Here is an 11,583-nt window from a genome sequence, read left to right as displayed (position 1 = left end):
GTGCAGTTTATTAGCCGTTGGTTCATACACGGCCGTAAAACAGACCACATTACAGCAGACCAACATATTAAAAAGGAGGAAAAATGAAGGATGGCTTGCAGAATATTATTCTTACTTTTTAAACTTACATTTGTCACTTCAATGGTGGTCAGTGAAGTTGTAAGATGGTCGAGCGTAAGACTCCACCCTTGGAATTTGGGTCCGATTCTCCCTGCTTCTGACCTATTGGACTCATAAAATCTTAGAATAGTTGTCAAAATATAAATCTAATTCATAGGTTTAACTTTGAGTGCCAGAGATAAAACCAGCTTATTGCAAAGCAATGTAAGGGGCTCACTTCTTGCTCTAACATGGTTAAAAACATTATTACTCAGTATGCAGCATGCCTCTCAAGCACTGCAAATTTTGCTTCCTGTTGTCCCAACATTTGGGGACATTGGACAAGCATAGTGCAAGGGCATCATTAGACACGAGTGCTCTATGATCAGGGCATTAGGACCCTGTAGAGAGCACTGAAACAGTGTGGCTGCAAGGTCAACTGTTGGTGGGCCAGCCTACTTAATTGGCAGGCAGCTTGGCGGGTTTGTAGGTACAGGCCTATTCAGATAATGACAACAACCCCCTGAATCTGATATGCACAGAATAAACAGGAGAAATAAATAAAAAATCCCATGCGGGAATAGAACTCACAATGTTTGCATTACAAGCACAGTGTTCTACCTGTAGACCTGGGGTCAGCAACCTATGACCTGTACTTACTGCACAGCTTCCCTGCTGGCTCTATAGCAGCAGTTGCAAAATTGTGTGCCACAGCGCCCTGGGGAGCCGCAAGATATTTTCCCTATGATTATAGCACCGGTAACCATGCCTCCCTCTCCCTGGCAGGCTCTAGAGGACCGGAGGGTAGATCAAAGATCTTCCTTTCCGGCCCGCTCGCAGTGTACTGCTGACAGGGGAGGGAGGAAGAGAGGACCAGGGGTAGCTCTAACTTGCAGCTATGCCAGGTTCTACTCTCGCGAGCTTGTTGCATTACCGCAGTTACCACAGAAACGCTTTAAATTTCATGAGAGTGAACTCTAGCAGCGCTAGCCTTATATATGGCAATCCCCCATAGTGAATTTAAAATTAGAGAGCAATCAAATATTCTATTAATTATATATAGTTATATAAGAAAACACGTTTTTCAATTTTCTTACCGTTAAGGACCAGGGCTGTTTTTAAATTCCTGCGGTGTTTGTGTTTAGCTATAATTTTCCTCTTACTCATTTACTGTACCCACACATATTATATACAATTTTTCTCACCATTAAATGGTCTTTCTTCCGATACCATTATTTTAGCATATCATAGCTTCCAGCGCTCAAATTTGCCGGATGTATCAGGTGCGTCTGAGGTCGTTAATGACTTTTGGTCGGACGTACCCGATACGTCTGCGGTCACTAGGGGGTTAATCCCGTTTCAGTAGTTATGATGCAAGGAGGAACCGGTCCTGGTTTTTCTGGTAATTGGGCAAACTATTTAGCAATGCTTTCCCCCTGTACTTGAGTCCCGCCAGGCTACGATGCTCCGTGACAGGCTTCCGGTTTCTACAGAATACAGGGAGGTTGACATTGATTGGCTGAAAGTGACAGAAGGCCGCTCTTAGCCAATGAAAGTTGCACAGAATTAACATTAGCATGGCTAAGCATAGACATAGAATACCTAGACGCCGCATTCTGTGCTGAGCGGCGAGAAATGCAGCGGCCATCTTGGACCGGTCGCCGCTCTACTGAAGCAATTGAAGAACACTTGGAAAGCCCATCTTACTAAAGGTAAGTGAAGGACTTGGGGGCACTTATAGCCCTTAATCACCCTACCCCTAATCCTTAATACCCCTACACACACAGTGTTAGTACCCCTATCCCTAGTCCTTAATACCCCTACAGTGTTAATACCCCTGTGCTGGGGTAGGGGTATTAAGGACTATGTGTGCTGGGATAGGGGTATTAACACTGTGTGTGTAGGGGTATTAATGACATATGGTAGGGGCATTAAAGGGACACTCCAGGCACCCAGACCACTTCTGCTCATTGGAGTGGTCTGGGTGCCAACTCCCACTACCCTTAACCCTGCAAGTGTAATTATTGCAGTTTTTCATAAACTGCAATAATTACATTGCAGGGTTAACTCCACCTCTAGTGGCTGTCTATTAGACAGCCACTAGGGGTCACTTCCTGGTTTCTAGCACAGGAAACCTGTGCTAGAGCGTCGCTCAAAACCCCATAGGAAAGCATTGAAATGATTTTTCAATGCTTTCCTATGGGGAGACGTAATGCGCATGCGCGGCATTTCCGCGCATGCGCATTAGGTCTCCTCGGCCGGTGGGCAAGATTAGTCTCGCCCACCAGCCGACGTAATCACAAGGAGGAGCGTCGCGGAGGTGGAGACAGCGGCGAGGGACATCGCCGCTGTCCCAGGTAAGTCACTGAAGGGGTTTTCACCCCTTCCGTAACCAGGGATTGGGGGGTGGGAGGGAGAGGGACCCTCCAGTGCCAGAAAATCGGATCGTTTTTCTGGCACTGGAGTTTCCCTTTAAGGGCTATAAGTGCCCCCAAGTCCTTCACTTACCTTTAGTGAGATGGGCTTTCCAAGGGATCCTCAATAGCTTCAGTAGAGCGGCGACCGGTCCGAGATGGCCGCCGCATTTCTCGCCACTCAGCACTCAGCACAGAATGCCATAGACGTGCGGCGTCTAGGTATTCTATGTCTATGTGGCTAAGGACACTCCTATGACTCTGCTAGAGGTGGAGTAATACCTCCAGCTACTATGGGGTTAATCTCGGTATGTACAGAGTTTCAAAGTAAAAAACAGTGCATATGCAGAATCCAGGCACCATGACCACTTCCGATCACTTAAGTAGACATGGTGTTTGGAGCGTGACTGGTCAAGAATTTAAAGGGAATCTGTGTGTTAGGATTACAAATCTGCATTCCTAACAATGTAGTACCCCTGATCTCCTCTATCTAGCTAATAAAGGGTTAAACATCGCCTCAATGGTTTCCTATGGGGATTTCACGGACATTGAATTTCCTCATGCAGAGCGTGAGGACGTCTGGTGTCATTTAGGGGACCTAGGGTCCAATAAACTCCTGGAAGCACCTCTAGTGGTTGTCTGGAAGTTTACATTGCAGGACTAAGGGGGACAGGGGCACTGCGCCCAGACCACTACAATGAGTGGAAGTGGTCTAGGTGCTCATGGTGTCAGTTTAACATGAATTTAATTTTTTTAGGCCACAATAGCTAAATTTAAACCATAGGGGGACTTTAATTCATATTGCCACGTTCCATTCTCTTTAATGATTTAAAACCCTATTCCAACATAGAAAGGTCAAATCATGTTACCATTGCCATGCCAAAACAGAACTCATTAAGTCACTTATTAAAGGAACACTATAGTCACCTAAATTACTTTAGCCAAATAAAGCAGTTTTTTTGTATAGATCATTCCCCTGCAATTTCACTGCTCAATTCACTGTCATTTAGGAGTTAAATCACTTTGTTTCTGTTTATGTAGCCCTAGCCACACCTCCCCTGGCTATGACTGACAGAACCTGCATGAAAAAAAAAACTGGTTTCACTTTCAAACAGATGTAATTTACCTTAAATAATTGTATCTCAATCTCTAAATTGAACTTTAATCACATACAGGAGGCTCTTGCAGTGTCTAGCAAGCTATTAACATAGCAGGGGATAAGAAAATCTTAATTAAACAGAACTTGCAATAAAGAAAGCCTAAATAGGGCTCTCTTTACAGGAAGTGTTTATGGAAGGCTGTGCAAGTCACATGCAGGGAGGTGTGACTAGGGTTCATAAACAAAGGGATTTAACTCCTAAATGGCAGAGGATTGAGCAGTGAGGCTGCAGGGGCATGTTCTGTACACCAAAACTGCTTCATTAAGCTAAAGTTGTTCAGGTGACTATAGTGTCCCTTTAATGAAATACATATTCCAGTGTAAATTTATTGCAAAAATGTACAAAATGGAAATATCCAGCATGTAAAAATCTGGATGTCGTTTTTAATTATTTGCAGTAATTGTGCAGTGACAACAGTCGAAAGCGTGTTGTGAGCGAACCTTGCTAGCTAAGACCAGCGGAGAGAGAGCCGGGGCCAGCTCAGTGAGCTTTAAAAAGGAGAGAGGAAATTAAATGAATGACATTTCAAGGAGCTCAGTCCCAGATGAAGGAGATCTGCAGGGAGCTCTGTGTCGGTCAGGGAGCTCAGTCCCAGCTCAGGGAGCTCAGTCCCAGCTCAGGGAGCTCAGTCCCAGTTCATGGAGCTCAGTCCCAGCTGAGGGAGCTCTGCAGCAGGGAGCCCACATAGAGTGCCGAGATCCCGGGGAGCAGGCCGGCGCTGACCTGCAGCATGTTGACCAGTCTCTGGGCCGCACAGTCCATGTCCTCCGGCCGGTCGAGCTGCACGAAGAGCAGGGGGCTCCGGTGGGTGTCCGCCAGCTTCCTGACTGCCGATCTCTCCACCATGTGCGGCCGGGCGGCGCCCAGGGCCAGGAAGCAGAGCTTGCCCAGGAAGTAGTGCGGGTCCAGGCGGGGGAGCGAGGCCCGGGCGGCGGTCAGGCTGGCCTGGCTGTCCAGGCTGACCAGGACGAGGACCAGGTCGAAGCGCGGCCGGCGGTGCTCCCCCTCGGGCGGCAGGGGCAGGCCGGGCGCCATGTGGATCTTCACCTGGAAGGGTTTGGGCGCCTGGAGCAGGGCCCGGGCCACCCGCTCCCGGCAGCCCTCCTCGGAGCCCAGCAGCAGCACGCCGGCCGTGTTCAGCAGGGGCAGCTTGTCAAAGGGCCGCAACTCGCTCATAGCTCGCGGGGGATCGAGCGATTCACTAAGATCGCACAGCCGCCATCTTTATAGCGCGCTCAGCGAGTCTGGAGAGCGGGAACCGGGAGAGGGCAGAGCTACCCCAACTGGACTGCAACTCCCATCACTCACAGACTGTGCGGACTGCACCTTCTATCACTCATACTAACAACTTTTATCACTCACAGACTGTGCCCACAGCAACTCCTATCACACAGACTGTGCCCACAGCAACTTCTATCACTCATAGACTGTGCGGACTGCAACTCCTATCACTCACAGACTGTGCCCACAGCAACTCCTATCACTCACAGACTGTGCCCACAGCAACTCCTATCACTCACAGACTGTGCCCACAGCAACTCCTATCACTCACAGACTGTGCCCACAGCAACTCCTATCATTCATAGATTGTGTCCATATCGACTCCTATCACCCATAGACTGTGTGGACTGCAACTCCTAGATGTCCCTCATCTCCCCCAGTCTCCACCCATGGGGGCCCTAATAGTTCTAAAATGAGGGGGGGGCATATTATATCCTAAAGGCCCCAACCTGCCAGCATGAATGAGGGCCCTAATTGGTATAGTAGGGATGGGAGACCTATTGTTTCCTACCCCGGCCCCCACCCATGCCAATGCTTTGGGTCCATAATATATATAACAAGGGGAGGGACCTAGTGTCTCCTCTTCTGGCCTCTACCCATGCTGGTGGGTCGTGGCCCTAATAGTTATAAAATGGGGGGTCCCTAACTAAATATAAAGTAGGAGGGTGGACATGCCCCCAAAATATAAATAAGGACCCCATTGTTGGGTGGTTAGGGGTCCCCAATCCACTAGCCTCTATCTAAAATAAAGTCCCTACCTATCCACCCTCTCTCTAATAAGAGTATGGGGGGAGCCAATTTATCTTACCATTAGTGATGTCCCGAACGGTTCGCTGGCGAATAGTTCCTGGCGAACATAGCGTGTTCGCGTTCGCCACGGATGGCGAACATAAGCGATGTTCGGTCCGCCCCCTATTAATTTACTAATACTAAGTAAAAATTACTTGGTATTAGTAAATTGTGCCCCTACTCGCAATACCGCGAGTATGGGGCATGTCTATTAAACAGTGAGCAGCCTGTGGCTGCTCACTGTTAAAAATAAAAATAAAAAGGGGGTGGGGGCTCTAAAAATAACAATAAGGGGGGCACCTATTGTCCACCCCCCCGGCCCCCACCCCTGAGCGGTGGGTGGGGGCCCTAAAAATAACAATAAGGGGGGGGACCTATTGTCCCCCCCGCCCCCACCCCTGAGCGGTGGGTGGGAGCCCTAAATACAAAGGGGGGGGGAGACCCTAGTCACCCCTCCCCCCCCCCAAAAAAAGTTATCTCTCTACCTACCCCCCTCACCCTAAATGTTATGTTATGTTCGCGAGATCACTACTTACCATCAAAAGGCTTCTTTTTTCTAATTCCTCTTTTTTTCAGCCCCCCCAAAAAGACCAAAAGGAAATCTAAAATTCCTGATGCCAGCAATTAAAATAATGAAGGCCCGATTAATTCAATGCATCTCTATGAGGAGATGTAATTTGGGGCAGTGCGGCATTTTGCTGCACATTCGCAATAGCCTCCCAATGCTATGGGATCATTTTATACATAAGCACAACCATTGTGTAATAATGTCACTACTTGCACACTGATAGCCAGAACATTAAAACCACTGACAGGTGAAGTGAATAACATTGATTATATCGTTACCATGACACCTGTCAAGGGGTGGGATATATCAGGCAGCAAATGAACAGTAAGTTCTTGAATTTCTTGTGTTGAAAGTAGGAAAAATGAAGTAGGATAGTTGTCTATCCATAATTTTTTGGCCCTTGTCAGAGTGTCTCCACAATGGCAAGTCTCGTGGCTTGTTGCTGGTATGAAGGGGTTAGTACCTACCAAAAGTGAAGCAAGAAACCGGCATCAGGGTCATGGGCGCCCAAGGCTAAATGATGCACGTAGGGAGTGAAGGCTAGCTTGTCTGGTCTGATAACACAGAAGAAGACTTAGCTCCCTCACTGCTGCCAGTGACCTCTCTCCCCGGCCGGATACATTTTAGCAGAGTAGGCACCTGCAATGTGGGGAAAGCAGGTGCCTACTCTGCCTGAACATGTGAAACTCACGGCTCACCAGGCCACAAAGATATTTATTGTGGGCCACATGAGGCCCACAGGCCGCAAGTTTGACATGCTTGTTGTAGGTCAAGCATGTCAAATTCGCGGCCCACCAGGACCGTCTTTGTGGCTCGGCGAGCCGCGAGTACATGCTGGTGTGAAAGCAGAGTAGGCACCTGCTTTCCCCATATTGCAGGTGCCTACTCTGCTTACACTTACCCGGCCGGGGATGAAGGGACGGTGAATGCAGCGAGGGAGTGAGTGAGTGTGTGTGTGTATGAGTGTCTGTCAGTGAGTGAGTGTATGTCTGTCAGTGTGAGTGTCTGTCAGTGAGTGTGTGTGTGTGTCTGTCAGTGAGTATGTGTGTGTGTCAGTGTGTCTGTCTGTAAGTATGTGTGTGTGTCAGCGGGAGGATCAGATATGGCACAGGGTGGTAGAGGGGGTGCTGTGGTTTAGTAGAGGGGCGGGGACTGGGATTTAGTAGAGGGAGTGCTGTGGTTTAGTAGATGGGGGATGCTGGGGGGCAGGGGGATTATACTGTATTTTTTTTTAAAATAAACCTACGTTTCTATGAAAATGTAAGGTTTGTTTTTTTTGCGGCCCACATAAACGTAAACCTGGCCCGTGCCAGACTTTGAGTTTGACATGCTTGTTGTAGGTGATTAGTGTACATAACTCTTACTGTAAGGTGTCGCATATATATATGACCCACAACTCTCATTATTCCCAGGAAAACTCTGACCACTGGATGAAGAGTCGAAAATTAAAGGGATTTATTCACTAAACACAAAATTGTAGGAAATTGAAAAACAAATTGCCACATTGAAGCAACGATTACTTATTCTGTTCAATTCTAAAATTTGGTTTCCAGATGAAGTTGCAATCTAGAGCAAGTGGAGTAGTCCCTACTTTGTCTCAGTATATCTTTTGATTGGGTCCAACACAGTTAATGAGTATTTCATAAGTAGCTAAACTGGAAGCATAGCTGTCTTGAAGAACTTTTCAATTTTTGCCTTAGATTTGAATTCTCAACTATCGTCACCCTAGTGAATAACACTGAAAATGCCTGAGGGATGAAACTGAATTTCAACAATTTTTCAAAGAACCCATTTCTTATAGAACTGTCAACTACTAAGCAAGTGTGCCTTACAATGCAGAGCCACATGTCTGCGGGTCTCCCAACAATCCTGTCCTACTTCAGTTCTGCGGTGTCCCTCATATGGGGACAGCAGGTAGCTATCACCTGACAGTGAGTGCCCTAGCGGGCACTAGGACTATGCAGCGCTTTAGTAGCGCCATTGCATTGTCATGTGGGCCATCAAGGCGGCCTATCAGCCTGCCATTTTTCAGGCTGGCCTGTCCATTATTAGTGTCGCTAGTGACACGGGTCACGTCAGTGATGATGACCCCTGGCGGCCCTTCCCATACTGTCCCATTTCTTCCCTTCCAATTGTTGGCAACCAATGTGCCTGTCCTTGCTGCCCTACACTATGCAGCCTTGCTTTTGATTGCTTTGTTTCCCAGAGAACCCACTGTGCCAAGCAAGTATGCCATGGCATTAAATGCATAGCCACATAGTCATTCTCAATGTCTGCACGGTGCATCCTTGGCACTGTGCCCATCAAGTGTGCCCTAGCAACCACGTCTCACAATGCACAGCAACAGTGCTACTTTGTTGTGGTGAGCAAAATTGACGCAGGTCATGTGGTTTTGGTTTAAAAATATTATTTTCGCTACAAAATCTAGATTGGGCTAACATATATGAGGGCAGCAAACGTAGAGTCCTACATGGTAATGCCTCGCACTGTCATTATTATCGATTAGGCAGAAACAGGATACAGCAATGGAGTTTAAAAACATGTGTGAGGACATCAGCTATCATTATTCATGCGAGTCAGTCAATATTATACCAAAACTTCCCCATTCACATACAGGAAAATCAGGTTGGGGAATGAAGGATAGCAGGTTATAAAACCATGCCCCGAAGGGATTTCCTGCTTAGACACATGTGTCAACCACTGGGATGTGAAACAAAAATAAAGCCTTAGTTTCCTTTTTTATATATTTGCATCTAACAAAAAAATATGGAGATTAAATTTCTATTCTCACTCTAGTGAATAACTCTGTGTTGTGTTGTAGAATGCCCCCGTCTGCTCCACAACATGTTGCCAGTGTTTTGAAAACAAAACTCTTCACAGAACAAAACCTATTACAGAAGGATGGATAGAAGGATATTTTCTGTCACAGTGCTGTACACATCGTAGCAGTATGTTCTAGTACACATTGCTGCCTGGTTTGTTCTCCACTAAACGCTAAATTATAGTGCAGTGTTATTTTTGTCCACTAACAATTTTAACCCGACTAAAATTTTTGAGATTTAGTTGACTAAAACTAGACTAAAACTAAAACAATTCAGATGACTAAAATACGACTAAAAACTAAAATGAAATTTTTGTCAAAAGACTATGACTAAAACTAAATTGAAATTTGCCGCCAAAATTAACACTGCACAGATGGCTGTGGAATGGGCAAAAGAGACAGACCAGGGCTTGGGAGAGAGACACCTAGAGGGGTTGGGAGGATACAAAGATACACAGAGGGGCTGAAGAAGGGGCAAAAAAAGACAGACCAGGGCTTGGGAGAAAGACACCTAGAGGGGCTGGGAGGATACAAAGATACACAGAGGGGCTGTTAAAGGGGCAAAAGAGACAGACTAGGGCGTGGGAGAAAGACACCTAGAGGGCACTGTGAGGACACAAAGATACACAGAAGGGGTGGGGAAGGGGCATAAGAGACAGATAGAGGCTTTAACTTAACCCATTAGATTTTAGTCTATTTTTTTGAGCTCCCACAATACAGCACGTGGTGTGAGGGCATGCTGGGAGACTACAGCTCCCACAATACAGCAGGTGGTGTGAGGGCGTGCTGGGAGACTATGCTCCCTCAATACAGCAGGCGGTGTGAGGGCGTGCTGGGAGACTACAGCTCCCACAATACAGCAGGTGGTGTGAGGGCGTGCTGGGAGACTATGCTCCCTCATTACAGCAGGCGGTGTGAGGGCGTGCTGGGAGACTACAGCTCCCACAATACAGCAGGTGGTGTGAGGGCGTGCTGAAAGACTACAGCTCCCACAATACAGCAGGTCGTGTGAGGGCGTGCTGGGAGACTATGCTCCCTCAATACAGCAGGCGGTGTGAGGGCGTGCTGGGAGACTGCTCCCTCAATACAGCAGGTGGTGTGAGGGTATGCTGGGAGACTACAGCCCCCACAATACAGCAGGTGGTGTGAGGGCATGCTGGGACATCACAGCAGTATTCCCTCTGATCCCCATTTCCTCCCCCATATATATTAATCAGAAAGCAAGACCTATCTGAAGTGGAGCATACCTTAATATGGCTGCCTTTTATGGTGTAGCATGTCTGTGGAGCTCTGTTGGTGGTAAGTGCTGATGTCTGCTGCAGCTCCCATGCATATATGGACCACTTTCCTCCTTGCCACAGCATTTAGAAGTGGATCGGCGGGAGGGAGACCAGGCATGTGTGTGGGCTGTGGTCCACGCGGCAGGTGCCATCTTGGCTTAGGCCTCGCGCACAAGTTTTTTCCTTTATTTACCCCTGCAGTGACAATCCATGTATAAGATGACAATTTTAGACAGAAAAAAACTGTTGTAAACACGGAAAAACACGTTAAATCTGATATACTACTGGGCAGTGTCAGTGTTAACCTGCAATATGCTGAATTTATTCTTCAAAATAACAGTATAGGGCAGTTTTTTTAATGTGCAGTCCATAAACAGACGTAGTATGTGTCCGAGAAAACATTATGGAACTGGCAGGTTTTGTCACAAGACAGACAGTCAATCCCATTTATTTCAATGCTTCCCTGTAGTATATGCTTTCGATAAATGTGACTCTTTAAGGATCAATGCTCTTACAAGGTGTCATTGCACTGTGGTCCCCTAAAGCCCCCTATTCCAGTATATGTCCTGCCTGTTTAGTATTTGAAGTGCTAGACAGCCCTGTGATCAAATATTTAGGCTGACTTGTTATGCTGAAATTATTAAATGATCACGTCAAGCGCCATGGAGTGGTCATGGTGCCTGGAGTCTTTATGTGCTGCAGAGTTTAACCCGTTTGCTTCCAGAGGTGTATCTCCCTTTCCGGCAGGGTCATCCGGTTGTCATTAGCCAGTTGGGAACGAGATTACCTGTCTGACCAACATCCATTCTGTGCTTATTGGATGTTTGTCATCAGTACAGCAATCTGGCGACAAGCGTCATGCCATTGGGGGACCAGGATAATGAAGGGTTACTGTAACCAAAACTAGTGTTTTCTGAAAAGGCAGGTTTTTACTTGGAGTAACCTTTAAGTTATCGGTGTATAAGGGGTTAAAAGAAAAGTCTGTTTACCATTAGAAGATTCTATCTTGAATGCCGGTCACAGTCGTATTTTTTTATGTGATAACCTGTTGTGTGATGTTATATCTAGAGTTGGCACCGTATGCATACAATTATGTCATGCAATTAAGCTGGGAGTCGCTTGGCATGGGATTGCTCAGCATGCATTTAAAGTTTGACTGTCTCAGCTGTAA

The 11,583-nt window shown here is 46.9% G+C and overlaps 1 protein-coding gene across 1 annotated transcript; it reads right to left on the bottom strand.

Annotated features, from left to right (window-relative positions):
• Positions 1-4,060: 4,060 nt before the first annotated feature.
• On the bottom strand, positions 4,061-4,901 carry LOC134599436 (centromere protein M-like). Its single transcript, XM_063444960.1, has one exon. The coding sequence runs from the start codon at positions 4,847-4,849 to the stop codon at positions 4,319-4,321; it is 531 nt and encodes a 176-aa protein (XP_063301030.1). The 5' UTR covers positions 4,850-4,901; the 3' UTR covers positions 4,061-4,318.
• Positions 4,902-11,583: the final 6,682 nt, after the last annotated feature.

The sequence above is a fragment of the Pelobates fuscus genome, chromosome 1 (genome assembly GCF_036172605.1).
Source record: "Pelobates fuscus isolate aPelFus1 chromosome 1, aPelFus1.pri, whole genome shotgun sequence".
NCBI classification, from domain to species: Eukaryota; Metazoa; Chordata; class Amphibia; order Anura; family Pelobatidae; genus Pelobates; species Pelobates fuscus.
This window is presented reverse-complemented; position numbering and strand designations above follow the sequence as displayed.